The sequence below is a fragment of the Glandiceps talaboti genome, chromosome 12 (assembly GCF_964340395.1).
Source record: "Glandiceps talaboti chromosome 12, keGlaTala1.1, whole genome shotgun sequence".
Taxonomy (NCBI): domain Eukaryota; kingdom Metazoa; phylum Hemichordata; class Enteropneusta; family Spengelidae; genus Glandiceps; species Glandiceps talaboti.
In genome coordinates this window covers 2,907,220-2,925,250 of record NC_135560.1, presented here as the reverse complement: position 1 = coordinate 2,925,250, position 18,031 = coordinate 2,907,220, and the positions used below count along the sequence as shown (strand labels likewise).

Genomic DNA, 18,031 nt, shown 5'->3' with positions numbered 1-18,031 from the left:
GGCGGCCTGGACCCCAGGAACACAAAAGAATATTGAAACCCACCACAAAAAAGAACTAGATTTGTACTTGGGGATCCGGATTACAAACCAAAATCAAGTTCCAGATCACTACGGTCCAGCAAGGTTGCCATTTATTAGTCACTGTCCTCATTATTGAGAAACCTCTGAAATGCCTCTAGACTTTTTCTATATGCTGTATTCTTTATGTCATGAGGGTTAGTGAATTTATCCTGGAGGACCTGTTCTTCCAGGAAGAGGTAGGCCGATGCCACACTGTCATGGTAACCAACCTGGAAGGTGTACAAGACACCTAGGAAGGTTACAAACCCTTCCCAGATGTCTTGTACTTGGCACAGGGCCTTCCCTTCCAGGTTGACAAACGTTGAATCATAATTTAACACCATAAAAACTGATCTTTTCTTTGACTTCTTGGCAGCGAATGCCACACTTTCCCCATCCTATTCAAATAGAAATAAGATACTGGATTTATAATCATAATTAACATCAATAGAAAGATACAATATGTTATCTTATTACACATTGGCATTATTACAGAAGCTGTCATTGGTCAAAATCGAATCACACGACCTACTTTAAATAGACTAATGCCAGGGTGGTGATATTGCCCACCCGTGCACAGACTAATGCATGGCACTATTGCCTGCTGGATTTATATTGAACGTAAGCCGAAAGAGTGCCAGCCACTGTGTGTAAATTAATGAAAGCTGAAAGTTATGCATACATAACAGTATATACCTATAAGTGTGACAATACATACCTTGAGATATTCTACAATCATATCTTTTCTCTTGATACCATTTGGAGGTGAACTTTTTCCTTGGAATAGTTCTGGTAGAACCTGTAGTGCCTTCTTTGTCTTTTTCTCTGTGAATAGAATGAACATGACATGAATTTCACATCATCATGTTTAATGAACATTATGTTCATAAGCAAATAAAATCCCAACACAATATAATTATGAAAATGTCTGCATGCTTGTTAGCTTTGGTGTTGAAAAGAATTATATCTTCGAAAGTGTTTGGAAGCAAGTATATTAATATGATATGAATTATGGTTATGAAAGCAAGTAATGTATTGATGATCTACTTATAAATGACTTTCTACGTTTTCATTTCCTGCCAGAATGGTTTTTAACAGGACATTTTTCAAAAAGGGACCCATCAAGGTGAACACAAATATTTGTCTCTACCAGTTGCCTTCATTGCAAGTTAGTCTGTAAACTACGCTGCGATAGTGCACCATAACACACATAAGGCTACCTTTCACAAAGGTAACCCAATATGTGTGATGATGCACCATCATATGGCATATATTTCCTCAAGTATTGCACATTACTGAGATTCCTTTGGTCATGCAACATAAGATAATACTATTCTTAATCTAGATGCCATATCTTGGGGTTCAACAGTTCTATATCCCTAAACCGGTAGACCTGATGGTCTGTACTGAACAGAAATGTGTTAGAATTTGATATTGAATTACTTAACAAACTGACTCATTTCTTTGGATGTCATAATTTAGTGAAGTGATTCAATCTCATTTCAAATTCCGAACAGAACGCTGTTAAATCTCTTTGGACCATGGTAAGTAGATGTGAGAGAAAGAATTGAACCCAACTTCTAGCATCTAGAGTATGTCATCTATAATATTTCCAAACTACACACGACATGCTCCTAACTTGACTCACCAAGTGTCCAGGAATGTATGCCACCAATACCTTGTATGAGATCTTTGCAAGCAGCATACTGCAATAGTTTGCTAGCCTGGTCCTCCCATCTACTCTTCAATCTCACCATAAACTCTGTGTGGGTTTCTGTGCTGTTTGGACTGATGTGTCTACGGAGTTCATTTTGAAGCTGTACAAAAAGAAACGAATACTGCATTGTTCAAAAATCCAAATTATCCAATTGGGATATATTATATATATATATATATATATATATATATAATTGACTGGATGTAGATAAAACCACATAAAAGTGCTCAATACGGGTAGTAAAGCGAATTATATACAGGTTTTGATAATGTGGTTCAAATTCTCAAAACATATATATATATATATATATATATATATATATATATAAATAATATGTGTGCTCTTTTGACTTGTCATTGATGCATTTGAATATGACAAATTTGACTATGAACCACCACCCCCCCCCACACACACACACACACACACACACACACAATCTAGTACCCAATGTTTCAGGATGATAGTTGGTAAAAGATGCCAAAGTTCAAATTACATTACACTACTTAACTATAGAGTTTTGCCTAAATTCCAAGACTGATCAGATGTTATGCAAAGCTTCATCTTCTCAGTACAGTGTTTCCCCCAGTCTGTTATTTATACGGTACTTACATGGAATGGGTTCCTCAAAACTGGATACTCCTTCAAAATACAATTTGGCCCGTCCTTATCTGCGTGTTTTAAAACCCACACTCTTCATGCAGGAAACTGGAGATCCATAAGTTGGCAAATAGCCTGCTCGTTTTGTGTTTTTTTTTTCCATTTCTTTTTGAAGAGCTATTTTATGGCGAGCCATTGTGGCATCTGAATCACCTGTAGATGGGTAAATGTGAAAGGTCATTGTGGTATTCTAAAATTTATGAAATACAACTGTTACACTTTTTATTACTTAAAACAATGTTTAGAAACTCGTCCACCCTAGGACTCCTTTGATATATAACAAATGTTAGTGTTAGTCACATTTGATAACATCCATCCCATAAATTGATATATCATCAAGAGACTTACCTGTTTCATTTGCATTGGAGTTGCTGGAACTGTTTGATTCTTTGGTTACAGTGTCTCTAGAGGGGTCTCTCTTCTTGATGTTAGTATTACTATTATCACAACTGGTGCTATCTCCTTGCTCTCCTGATGAGTTTATCTCCTCACTATCAACCATCTATACAGAATACATATTATAGTATACATACAATTATTTATGTGAACATCAAAATTGGAAATGCTGAGCCCTTATCTATAAAAATAAATATCAGATGCTTTACATGGCATCTGCATAACTTAGTCATGTATCAGTGCATTACATGCTTTTAAAGTTGTTAAAACAGCTTGAACAAAGATATGAATTACCTTCAGTTGTTTTGATTCATTGGTTCTACTCTCACTGGTGGTTTTCCTTTTGTTCGGGCCACGAGGATTTTTTATTGGTTTCCTATTTGATAAACGCTTTAAAAGCTTCCTCTTCAGTAAAGCCTATACAATATTAAATAAAAAAGAATTTACAGTCATGGAAGTATTGTGATGTAAATTATGCCAGTTGGAAGCAAAACATACAACAAACAATGTCATTATTTGGATGATGAAATGCATCAACGATTTCATAATAACAAGCAGAATACCTGAATATGTTCCTTGCGTAAGTCATCATGACCCAAGGAGGACAATTGCAGAAACTATGACTTGACATACACAATTAAAACCTAACAGAAAAGAAAGTAAATGCTTACATGTGGCGTCTGTGGTGCATTTTTATCGGTCAGTCCTGGGTAGCGTTGGACTAACTGTTTTGCTATCATCTCCATTTCAACAGATGTGGGAAATCTATCTTGTTCCATTGTCGTAGCCATCATGATTGAAATTTGATCTTGGATAAGGGCATTGATCGTCAATGCCGCTGGTTCTAAGTCCTCAATTTCTTGTACCAAGAATTCTTGCTCAAGAAAACTCAAGAATTCAATTCTCGTATCAAGAATGCATGGTTGACAAGAAAAAGTAAGAATCTCATTCTTGTACCAAGAATTCTTGGGCAAGAAAACTCAAGAATTCAATTCTTGTATCAAGAATGCATGGTTGACAAGAAAAAGTAAGAATTTTATTCTTGTACCAAGAATTCTTGCTCAAGAAAACTCAAGAATTCAATTCTTGTATCAAGAATGCATGGGTTGACAAGAAAAAGTAAGAATCTCATTCTTGTACCAAGAATTCTTGGGCAAGAAAACTCAAGAACTCAATTCTTGTATCAAGAATGCATGGGTTGACAAGAAAAAGTAAGAATCTCATTCTTGTGCCAAGAATTCTTGCTCAAGAAAACTCAAGAATTCAATTCTTGTATCAAGAATGCATGGTTGACAAGAAAAAGTAAGAATCTCATTCTTGTACCAAGAATTCTTGCTCAAGAAAACTCAAGAATTCAATTCTTGTATCAAGAATGCATGGTTGACAAGAAAAAGTAAGAATCTCATTCTTGTACCAAGATTTTCTTGGGCAAGAAAACTCAAGAACTCAATTCTTGTATCAAGAATGCATGGTTGACAAGAAAAAGTAAGAATCTCATTCTTGTACCAAGATTTTCTTGGGCAAGAAAACTCAAGAATTCAATTCTTGTATCAAGAATGCATGGGTTGACAAGAAAAAGTAAGAATCTCATTCTCGTACCAAGAATTCTTGCTCAAGAAAACTCAAGAATTCAATTCTTGTATCAAGAATGCATGGTTGACAAGAAAAAGTAAGAATCTCATTCTTGTACCAAGAATTCTTGCTCAAGAAAACTCAAGAATTCAATTCTCGTATCAAGAATGCATAGTTGACAAGAAAAAGTAAGAATCTCATTCTTGTACCAAGAATTCTTGGGCAAGAAAACTCAAGAATTCAATTCTCGTATCAAGAATGCATAGTTGACAAGAAAAAGTAAGAATCTCATTCTTGTACCAAGAATTCTTGCTCAAGAAAACTCAAGAATTCAATTCTTGTATCAAGAATGCATAGTTGACAAGAAAAAGTAAGAATCTCATTCTTGTACCAAGAATTCTTGGGCAAGAAAACTCAAGAATTCAATTCTCGTATCAAGAATGCATAGTTGACAAGAAAAAGTAAGAATCTCATTCTTGTACCAAGAATTCTTGCTCAAGGAAACTCAAGAATTCAATTCTTGTATCAAGAATGCATGGTTGACAAGAAAAAGTAAGAATCTCATTCTTGTACCAAGAATTCTTGGGCAAGAAAACTCAAGAATTCAATTCTTGTTTCAAGAATGCATGGTTTGACAAGAAAAAATAAGAATCTCATTCTTGTGCCAAGATTTTATTTAAGAAAACACAAGAATTCAAATCTCATATGAAGAATATGTATGGTACATTTCTTGGAGTTTCTTATAACGAGAAATGCCTTTCTTGATGTTAAGATTCAATAAGAAAAGATTTCTGACAAATTCTTGGGGTAAGAAAAAATTCTTGTGTCAAGAATATATTCCATACATTTTGGTATTTTGCATACTTGAACTTTCTTATTTATTCTTGAACATGCTTGTTTGTTCTTAAATTTCTTGTGTCAAGAATTTTTTTCTTGAGACAAGAAAGTAAGAATTTTATTTCTGGTAGTGTTGGAAGAAGGCATGTCAGTCTATTTGTTTGTCTGGTAATGTTGATATGTCTGCTGATGAGTGAGATGTTGAAGTTAGCCCAGGACCTCCTAAAGCTGATAAGCAACTTCAACAGGGTGTCAGGACTTGGCAAGCCAAGTTAACTGAACATAATTTTGGTAGCAAATCAACTAGTGGAGCAGGATGAAATTAAATGTAAACCCAGAACAAGTAGAGGGAATGGTTGAGCAGTTGAAATCATTCATTGAATCAAAAGATTACAACCTCACATCAGTCCATCGATAGCAGGTTTGCATAACTTGAAAATAGACAGTCGAGTTAAGAGAGTGTATAAAAGGTGTTGAAAATGAACTTACAGATGCAAATCAACATAAAACTGAACTTGAGTCGGGGAAACTAGAATTGAAACACAAACTGGACAGGATGGAGTCTAATCAAGATTATATGAACCGATAGTATGTCATCTGGCTGTCATGGTCATGGTCATCCATATATCTGACACCCATAAGTGAATTTAAACCAAACCTGCCACAAATATCATACACTATAATGTTCACATGCACTTTATATAATTTCACCTCCATGGCAAAATTTGAATGACATGCCTTTGTGGTAACACTGTATTTCAGGTATGGTTAGAATTATGTATCATCGTATGTATCCATGTGTATACTATGTATGTGTGCGTTTCCCAAATCTGTGCAAAGAAAATACAAGCAATGTGAATCACCTTTTGAAGCTAATTGTCACCGAAAGCACTGTCATGTGATTAAAAAAGAACACCGTGAACAAATGGAAATGTAGACTGTATTTCTCTTACCATACATTTTGGCCTTGTGTCAAATGATGTACAAGATGTACATGTAAACTGAATGCTTCACGTTAGGGACAGTTTTTAATCGTTGCACAAAGTTAGCAAATGAGGTTTGCTTGATTTGACTCAGAGATATTGAGGACTGGTATTAATAGGTGAATTGTCCAAAGGTAATAGAATGGAGTGAACATGCAAAGATTATTTATAAATATCACACATAGTTGTGAAATACATGTACTGTACAGAAATATTAAATGTTCTGTAGTTTCAAATAGTTGAATAATGACTTTAAAAAAGCAAGTGAAGAAGCCATTCCAACACATTGATAGTACATGTATTTGTACTCATAGGTCCTCTACAATTGAAGTAACATGTAAAATTACACATTTACTGTATTTGAGTAGGTAGAAGTTTGCCTTTTCCTGATATCAAACTATTTGCTGAGCTTCTCATACAAAGTTGTAGAGATAACATGTTTGGATTCACATTAGTAATGATGGATGGTATATCTGACTGCACCTGAAGTAATCTGTCTTGTATTATGTGATCATTTTTGACAGTGAACACATTTTTATGTCTTCAGTAATTGTTTCAGTCTTTTGTTTCATCAAACCCTGATTATCAAAGAAATAGTTCTTAAAAAATGGCATGAGTATGTTATAAAATATGGCATATGGAAACTACATTCTGAAAACCATAAACACTAATATGTAAAATGAGGTTTTCCTTTGGTTCAAGTATGACATATAACATGTGATACTATCTGAACAATCCACAGTGAGCATGCTCAGATGCAAAGGACTGTGGGACTAGTTGTAGCTGTAGTATTTTACCTACTTTAGGGTGATTAAAAGGGTCCTTCTGAAAGGTAGCTTAGGACCATATTCATTCAAGACTGGGTAATTCTTGTTTACTGAACAACTTGGCCACCAAGCTACAGTCAGAAAGACTTGAATATTTATGGTTGCAAATGATGTGACAGATTATTTACAACTGTTAAGGTGATTAATTCATGTTTATTAGCCCCAAAGTGCAAAGCCTGGATGGGGCTATAGGCATGACCATGGTCGTCCATCCGTCTTGTCATTTCCCAATATCTTGAAACGACACCATACGTAGATACATTGGCAGCCATAGTGAATTCACTCAATCAATGACAATGTGTAATATGCCAAAACATACAGTTATAGTACGTCAGAGCGCTCTGTTCAAAAAGACCAGGAGCACAGAGTGCAGGCAACCATGTTATCATTGTTTGGTCATTCTCTTTCTTTCAATTTCGAACGTTGAGTGTTATATTGTAAGACAAATTCTGGTTGGCTACTCAGTACTGGATAACCTATGGTAGTGTGCAAGATGTATGTAACGAGCACTCACAAAAGAACAAACAACAGTATACGTAACAGCCAAAAAGAAATTGTGATGTGTACACTTCATCCGATTTTGATCAGATTGAGGTTGGACATGTGTCTGTCATTGTCACATATCTTGAAATGCCACACATGTAAATATATGGGCAGCCACAGATACATGCACAGGTTGGATATGTGTCTGTCATTTCCTTCTATCTTGAAATGCCACACATGTAAAATATATGGGCAGCCACAGATACATGCACAGGTTGGATATGTGTCTGTCATTTCCTTCTATCTTGAAATGCCACACATGTAAAATATATGGGCAGCCACAGATACATGCACAGGTTGGATATGTGTCTGTCATTTCCTTCTATCTTGAAATGCCACACAGGTAAAATATATGGGCAGCCACAGATACATGCACAGGTTGGATATGTGTCTGTCATTTCCTTCTATCTTGAAATGCCACACATGTAAATATATGGGCAGCCACAGATACATGCACAGGTTGGATATCTGTCTGTCATTACCTTATATCTTGAAATGACACCATACATAAATATAGGGGCGGCCACAGATACACTTGTGCAGATTGGACAAGAAGGAATGCCATTGATGTCTTGTGGCAATGCAATAATAATAATAATGTTGGTTTCTTATATAGCGCTTTCCCACTCAATGTAACCAACATTTGCTGCTATAGTAGGTGATAACATTGGAGCTAATTCACTAATTGTCAATTGGGTACTATAGTAGGTGATAACATTGGAGCTAATTTGCTATTATCAATTGGATACTATAGTAGGTGGTAACATTGGAGCTAATTTGCTATTATCAATTGGGTACTATAGTAGGTGATAACATTGGAGCTAATTCACTAATTGTCAATTGGGTACTATAGTAGGTGATAACATTGGAGCTAATTTGCTATTATCAATTGGATACTATAGTAGGTGATAACATTGGAGCTAATTTGCTATTATCAATTGGGTACTATAGTAGGTGATAACATTGGAGCTAATTTGCTATTGTCAATTGCATACTAAGATAAGTGGTAACATTGGAGCTAATTTGCTATTGTCAATTGGGTACTAAGGTAAGTGGTAACATTGGAGCTAATTTGCTATTGTCAATTGCATACTAAGGTAAGTGGTAACATTGGAGTTAATTTGCTATTGTCAATTGGGTACTAAGGTAGGTGTTAAACATTGGAGCTAATTTGCTATTGTCAAATTTGGTACTATAGTACCTGATAACATTGGAGCTAATTTGCTATTGTCAATTGCATACTAAGGTAAGTGGTAACATTGGAGCTAATTTGCTATTGTCAATTGCATACTAAGGTAAGTGGTAACATTGGAGCTAATTTGCTATTGTCAATTGCATACTAAGGTAAGTGGTAACATTGGAGCTAATTTGCTATTGTCAATTGCATACTAAGGTAAGTGGTAACATTGGAGCTAATTCACTATTCTCAATTGGGTACTATAGTAGGTGGTAACATTGGAGCTAATTTGCTATTGTCAATTGCATACTAAGGTAGGTGGTACCATTGGAGCTAATTTGCTATTGTCAATTGCATACTAAGGTAGGTGGTACCATTGGAGCTAATTTGCTATTGTCAATTGGGTACTAAGGTAGGTGGTAACCTTGGAGCTAATTTGCTATTGTCAATTGCATACTAAGATAGGTGGTAACATTGGAGCTAATTTGCTATTGTCAATTGCATACTAAGGTAGGTGGTAACATTGGAGCTAATTTGCTATTGTCAATTGCATACTAAGATAGGTGGTACCATTGGAGCTAATTTGCTATTGTCAATTGCATACTAAGGTAGGTGGTAACATTGGAGCTAATTTGCTATTGTCAATTGGGTACTAAGGTAGGTGGTAACCTTGGAGCTAATTTGCTATTGTCAATTGCATACTAAGATAGGTGGTAACATTGGAGCTAATTTGCTATTGTCAATTGCATACTAAGATAGGTGGTAACATTGGAGCTAATTTGCTATTGTCAATTGGGTACTAAGATAGGTGGTAACATTGGAGCTAATTTGCTATTGCTATTATGTATAGACAGTTTTGAGCTGAACAATTGAGGTGAAAAATTAAAAAAACATATCTCATGTACAGTTTCTTTTTATAGCCAGTATAGTATATGATAAAGGGAGATGTCTAAAACACATAATATACATGTAGTATAATGTCATTATAGTATATCTCACCAGTTTAACAGACAATTTTTGGATATCAATGTGTACACGTATTTTGTCTTTGAATGCACTGGCTTCACCTCATATAATGAAATTACAGTTTTGCTCCAAAAGTGTACTGTTAAATTCCATTACACCAGCTCAGAGCCATTCTATGAGCGTGATCAAAAGAAAAAGAAAATTAAATAAAAATAAAAAGCACCATACTTCTCCGGCATATATTATTTTTAGCAAGACTATAAGTGTGGTACTAGGAACACATTCATAACGGCATGACCCTTCCCAAGATTTCATAGTAGTGCACTTCCAACATAGTAGTATTATTAGAGGAAATACTACTTCTGTGGGTTTTGAAAACCGTAATTAGATGGTCAAGGTCAAAGCTTGAGTTAACATGACTAGACATGTGGAATATTGAATCTACCAAGGCCTCAATGCATATCCATTACAGTATGCTGTATGTGTAGATGTATCTTGGGGGATATTACATCAGATTCTATAGTCTGTGTATATTAAAGTATGCTATATGAGTACATTTATCTTGGGGGATATTACATTATGCTTTATATATACTTTATATATACTTTTTTTTTCCCATTGGTGATGTGATTACTTGATTATTTCATTTTCCTCACCTGATATGTAAAAAAAAATTTCGACCTCTGGCAAATAAATAATGTATATAATATATAATATACATCTATGGTCACTGTGTATATTAAAGTATGCTATATGTGTACATGTATCTCGGGGGGATATTACATCTATAGTCAGTGTGTATATTAAAGTATGCTATATGTGTACATGTATCTCGGGGGGATATTACATCTATAGTCAGTGTGTATATTAAAGTATACCATATGTGTAGATTTATCTTGGGGAATATTACATCTATAGTCTGTGTGTATATTAAAGTATGCTATATGTGTACATTATCTTGGGGGATATCACATCTATAGTCAGTGTGTATATTAAAGTATGCTATGTGTGTAGATTTATCTTGGGGGATACTCCATCTGTAGTCAATGTGTATATTAAAGTATGCTATGTGTGTAGATTTATCTTGTGGGATACTCCATCTGTAGTCAGTGTGTATACATTTTTGGTGGATAATTTTAGCCTACATGTAGACCTGTAGAAAACATGTTCATCAGGTCGGTAAACCTAGTAATAATTATTTCAATATAGGACTAATGCTTCAACATTATTTCCGCTATGCTAACTGACATTTAGATTTTTTGAATTTTTGCTCATCCAATTCATCTACTATCATTCTTCAGTTACTCTGGTAATAGGCCACACCCCCACCACACATAACATACACAAAACATTAACATAAATTACAATAGAATAGAGACTGTTTGTAATGTAACCTCTCATGAAAACACCTAAGTATGGATTCATCATGTGACCTGACTGCGTGATTTAAATGTGTCTAATTACGTATTCAACCAATCAAATTGTATGGCGGAATGCCATTCGAGATCAGTGTAACTGAAGAGTCATAGTAGATGAAAGCTCAAAAAATCTAAATGTCCTTTAGGATAGTGGAAATAGTGTGATAACATTAGACCTACATGTCTACAAGTAGGCGAGGATGATTTAAGCTGATTATATAGAATTTAAATGTATTATACATAAAATGTACTTGACATCCCTTGCTATTGGCAGAATTCAAACCTGGTATTCAAGCGTTAAATATATAAATGATTCATTGATGTAAGTTACCATACATACATGTGAACTTCAAACTCAAGGACTTGACCTGTCTTCTGCCATCATATGTGGGAAGTCAGTTTGTGATGCCATCAAAAACATGCATCAACAATAACATTACATGTAATGATGTAATACCAGAATAGTTTAACTGTATTTCATGTAAGAATATTCTGTAAACCACTCAAATAATGACCATTTCCCTAATCCAACATATTTGTGGCTACTTTCAACTACCACTTCATTGAACTTTCTACTAATACAAGGAAATGTTAGCTATAATACTAAGCTATGCTTTGTGGTTCACTGACTTCAATAATAAGAGATCTTTGAATGGACTGTTTCAGTCATTAGTGTATTTTACTCCTGTGGAGTAATCCAAGCTGCTAGCTTATTTGCTGACATTAAATGATATGACAGAATTCTATGATGCGTGAGTACAAGTATGGCGTACTCAAGGTATTTACTCAAGTGCTTGTGGTATTCATTGTGGCTATACTCTTCATGAGTATAGCGTATAAGCAGAAAACACTGCAAGTACAAGTGTGAATACCTCCAGAGTACCCACACTGACATTCACATCGCACAGGGGTCTGTTAATATTACATATATGTTTATCCCAAAAGAGCAAATTTCCATAAGAATCCTACTGTGTGATCATGTCATTTTGTGTACAAGGAAAGATTGCATATACATTTGCATATGATTTGCATACAGTATGCAATAATATGTTAGGGACTGCATTGCAAATGCATCACTAGTGTAAGTAATCACTAGTACATTATATCATTATGCATAATATAGATGTAAAAGCTAACACGGTGGTTTAAAACATTGAGAAGAACTCAAACTTCTTGAGAAAGCTTGCTAAGGTATGAAAGCAGTCAATGATTCAAACTTCTTTGTTTTCATTTAACTACTGACACTGTGAGATGATAAACTTATTACAGTGATCTTAACATTAAATTACTCTGACCTATTTATATATATAGGTACAGATTTAGTCATTCAATATTTAATAGCATGGAGTCAAAGTTCACTGCTTAAACTGATTTATTTTTCTTTTATTTTTAATTTAGGTCAGTAATCGTTATGTATCCCAGCTAAAGGATGCTCACAATAGTCATCCATTTGTAAAGGAATATTTGGCAAAGGTAAGTACCAGCAATTTTTGTTCGCATTTTGACTCAAGTCAATGAAATATTACTGGACTTCAATTACCAAAAGTTTGCACAGGGCAGTTAATTAGAATGTTTCAGGGCTTACTTCCTGGGACCATTATTTGACAGTTAAAGTAGAACAGGTTGAGCTTTTCACTAAAATCTCAATTGAACTATTCTTGTGTATATGCTTACAGGGCAAAAACAAACAAACAAAACTCAATTTGAGTGGACCAATCACATACGTCTGTGGCTGTTTGTCATACAAGGTTGGGAATACGTTACTAATCAAAACATAGGAACCCGGAAGTACACACAGTTACTGAACATGACACACTAAAGATGGATTGAACTACCTAATTGCAAGAAATGCATTAGAAATCAGGTTACGTGATTGGTCCATTCAAATTGAGTGCCTGGGACTTATGAACATCTAGATTTTTCAATGCAAGATGGTAAGGCGATGGTAAGGCTTAGAAATTGTCAGAATTGATGCCTTCCCATTGACTATGACATAACTTGCACCTGGTAAATATGTGACTTCTAAGCATGGTTGTTCTAGAACGATGGATTTTTCCTGATCAGAATTCAATAAAGTCTTGCAACCAAAGCATTATTCCAAGATTAGTCATTCAAACCTGAAGTCTGTTATACCCTTATAAAATCTTCACACCAAGAGTATAAATTTGTTATTTGATATACCTACAGTGTATAGATACTATTACTAGTATTAGCTTAGCATAAAAGTTTGTCAGTTTTTATATACCTATAAGGTTTAAAGAATATTAAATCCAAAAGTATAAATTTGTCATTATGTATATACATGTTCCTAAGGCTTTTAAAATCAAGCTGAGAGTATAAATTTGTTAGTGTGCCAATCTTTTACTGCTATAGATCACATTCTGTATAAACACAATCATGTTTTGACTCACCAAGCTATCTATTCAAATAGTGGAGTAGAATGCTAGTATGTATGAACTAATAAGAAAACATTATCCTCTTGTGATGTACTGTCATATTTGATTAATTTGTGGTGGTATAATCAATTCATACGTACCAATAATAAAAGCATAAGAAGTGAAGTGCTTGAGGGTTATCAGTGTGTGGTCATGTATTACTTAGGTAGTTTAGTGTGTGGTCATGTATTACTTAGGTAGTGTAGTGTGTCTTAGAAATGATTTAGATAATCAAATTAACTACTACTGATAATACAATCACATCTTGCATTTTTTACATATTTGTAGTCACACATTGCCTACACTGTGGTATAATTAGATGTATGTTTTTTCTTCGTTCAGCAAGGAAAATACAAGTGCCCTAAGGGCTCTTTGTTACTATGAGTTGCTAGAGAAGTAGTGACAACCCTTAGGTTATGAGTATTTTTGAAGAATAATATTGGAAAGTAATATAATTATACTAGCGCCAGTAATATCAAATAAAAATAGAGGAAAGTAATGGAAGTTTTGGATGTGATGACTCATATTTAAAATGCAGCAAAACCAGTGATGTAGCCACATGTTGTTGTGACATAGACATGCATTATCTGGGCGTAGAACGACCAGCGGATAAATTCCATATTTGTTGTTGAACCTGGCTCATGCATGGTATAATAGCCCTGACGTAAATTTTATCTTAGTAGAAAATTATATGTTTGATTGTTCCAAACACAAACTTTCAAATTATTACCTGAAATGTTCAGAGTTCAGTGTGTTCTGAATAGGTGGTCAATCTGTTGACAAAGACCAAACTGTACAGTCAAAATTTCACTTAACAATTTTCAAGTTTGTGTTTACAACACAAGTTTTAACTTTAACTTTAGTAAATAGAAATCATATATGTATGGTGTTAAGACAACATAACAATCGGTATGATTGCTATATAGAGACTTAGTTCAGTATACAGTATACAGTATACAGTACAAGTCTATTGTTGTGTGTGCTGTGTATCATTCATACCTATACAGTACAAATCTATTGTTGTTGTGTGTGCTATGTATTATTCATACCTATACAGTACAAGTCTATTGTTGTGTGTTATGTATTATTCATACCTATACAGTACAAGTCTATTGTTGTGTACTTTCAACAATTATTCAGAACTAACATTTATTGTTTCTGCTTTTTTCCAGGAAAATGAATTTGAACGTCTTGCAAGGCAGTATGTATCATCTTAGAGCAGTTGTTCCAGCTGATATATGATTTTAGGGGTTGGAGAGGGTTATGCACTGTTAAATCTTTTGGGTCATATCAATAGAATATCTCCACATCTTTCAATTATATGAGATTGATATGTATTGGACATTATCAGTTATTTTATTTCTAGATTATGTCATAGATGCACAGTAGATGGATTAATACAGGGAAGGCCCAAGCTGAGCCATTGCAAGTTCTGTCTATATTTTTTCATCAGGGTAAAAGGAACATTTATAGTTTAGAAGTTTGACTTTCAGTGACCAAATTACAGAGGGAAAACCAAAGTAGTCTGTTTATATCAAAAGAGATTAGATGACACTGTTTTACTAGCTAAAGTTAATACATTCAATACTATTTAAACCAAATCACAATTATTTTGCAATCAAGAATATAGCCTGGTTACATCGCAATCTATGATTTTGCTTTGCTGTTTCACTAACTGCTTGTATTTCTAGCAACAGCAAACAGTTAACATGGTTTGAAAATTTTATGCTCAAACTGATTTTAAAAAATGTACTCACACTGATTGGTTACAATGGGGAGTGATAACGTTCATCACCCTAATTGACTATATTCAAATGAAGTCAATATGTAAATGTGTTCTCATCAAGATGAGAAGAAGAGCAGCATAATTTACATATACATGTAGTGAATATTATGTAAATATCTATGAACAGGCATGCTGATATCTGCCATTGGAAGCATGGCTAAATTGATGGTTAGTAAGACAGCAAAGCAAAATCACAGATCGTGATGAAACCAAGCTAATAAGAATAATGAGATGGATTTATCTTAAGTCATTTTGTTGACTGATTTGTACATTTCAACGACATTGATGATAAGTAGCCATTATAACAACTTACTGAATTTGAACTGCAAGTAATTATGTCACAGATTCAGTTAACGTCATGTTGATACTGCCAGTCATTCCAAACTAGAAGTAGTTATTGACTCTAACATTGGGAGTCATTTAAAAGTGTTTGTCAAACTGAATTGAAGAATTTATTTATACTTTTACTGTTCTCTCATATGTTTCAAATGCTGTTATATTTGTTGAATGTAATTAGACAATGTTGACATTTGATTATTATTATGATATGCTAATAAAACAGTATCTAAATCTGAAATATTTACCAATCTTTTTGTGATATATATACCATATCTATGTTCGTGTATCTGCTTTCCTCTGCCATACACATACAAATATATCACTAAAAGTATGACTGTGTTAGTAACTCTGTAGACACTGATCAAATGGCATATGGAATAAATGACCCAAGAGTAATAGAAATGATGCCATGGAAAGTGACTGCGTATCCATTTGAGATGACTGAATAGACCAGAACAGAGTGATTCGGACAAATGCTACGTAACATAGTCACTTCAAAAACTAGTTTCCAATAAGTTAACTTCACTACAATATAAAGCAGATTTAAACTGAATGCCGCCTGTCAGGGTAAACCATAGGTTTTTTTTACTACACATATTGTCATACTGCATTCTATAGCCTAATTACCAGAAAAATAAATTATGCACATTAATCATTAAAACTAACAATTTTGCCAACAGGCTTTATAGGATACATGTGCGTTGCTACGGTTGATGTCTGCCAAATTACTCATTAAAACTAAGCTACATCAACAAGCTTTATAGCACATACTTTGTTATGCTTAATATATATATATATATATATATCAGACAATTGTCTGATGATCGCGCAATGCGTGAAACTCCGAGTTACAACCAAGAAAGAGTTCCAGTACTACCAAAACTATTGCGCTCTGCCACTGCGGTATAGAGCACTGTCTTAGCAGATTGACATTCACCGAGTTATATATATATATATATCACAAATTCCATATGCATTTCTTTCTACATACATACATATATACATACATGCACGCACACACACACACACACACACACAGACAAACCCATAACATAACCTCCCCTTACGAGAGGTAAAAATGGAGTCGCATATCAATTTCTATTCTACAAAGAACAGAAACCATAAATTGACATTTACTTGGTTCAGTGGAAGAAAGAATTGCATTTGTAACTATGATGCTTCAGTTTGCATTACCTCCATAATAGTATTGATTGTCACTAGGGCCACATCTAGACGTGTCTGGGTGACGGGTATTATACTATGGACAGTAAAATATACTTACTTTGGAATGATAAAGTGGAAATGAATGTGACATGATATATTCTTCATTATTATAGAATAGTTCAATGACTACATTATGGATATCTTGTTATATCACCATTAATCAAGGCACATCTGTTAACAGCTTTCTAACTTTTTACAGCGATCTACTATTCCTGTTCAATGCCATAGAACATTACGTCGTATTGGATTTTGGCAACTGTAAATTTTTTACTACTCATCTAACCCATCGCATGAACGGCCCATACATTATCACACTTCAGCTAGAGTCTCAAGGAAAGGATAATACTATCAGCCCATAGTACAATGTATGTAGGTTTCTCACTTCAACATTTACAATGCCTAGAGGGTGCTATTCCAATGGGCTCCATCTATCCATGTGTGTGTGCATCCATCCATCCATCCATGATACATCATTTCTCCGACATGCAATATGCAATTTCAGTCATACCTGGCACATAGGTGGTACGTATGCATGTCACTTTTTTTATGATATATGCAAATGTTTCCAAATGGGAGCCATATTTGGATTCAAAAATCAATATTTGCTATATAACTTAAAAAACATATAGGTACTTTATTCAAGTGTCTATCCCTATATAATCAGGTACTAACTTCCTTTTAAGACATTTGACATCCAGGGTTTATTATCAAAGTCAAGCCAATTCCTGCCTACCACAGACATTTACATATTGCCAATATCTTTTAAATCATGTTTACAAGTAATATTGAAGAAAAGAATTACACACAAGCATTAATTTTGGTGCCCATATCACTTTTACTGAATGGCAGCCATATTTGTAGTTAAAAATCGTTGTTTACAAAAACTTCAATATATAGAAACGCCATTCAAGTGCCTATCCCCTTTTTTGAGACCTTGACCTTCAGGGTCAATTATCAAAATCAAGCTAATTCTTGCTTATCACAGACACATTGTAGTATTTACATATTGCCAATTTCTTTTAAAACATGTGTACCAAGTAATATTGAAGAAAAGTAAACACAAGTATTATTTTTTGGTACTCATGTATTTTTTA

The 18,031-nt window shown here is 34.3% G+C and overlaps 1 protein-coding gene across 1 annotated transcript in view; it reads left to right on the top strand.

Moving 5' to 3' along the window:
• LOC144443189 (coatomer subunit epsilon-like) overlaps positions 1-15,921 on the top strand; it is a 56,551-nt gene extending 40,630 nt beyond the window's left edge. The window contains exons 10-11 of the mRNA XM_078132575.1: positions 12,552-12,626; positions 14,761-15,921. Of these exons, the coding sequence (XP_077988701.1) occupies positions 12,552-12,626; positions 14,761-14,805 (120 nt within the window). The 3' untranslated portion in view covers positions 14,806-15,921. The remainder of the gene's footprint in view (positions 1-12,551; positions 12,627-14,760) is intronic.
• The last annotated feature ends 2,110 nt before the right edge of the window (positions 15,922-18,031 follow it).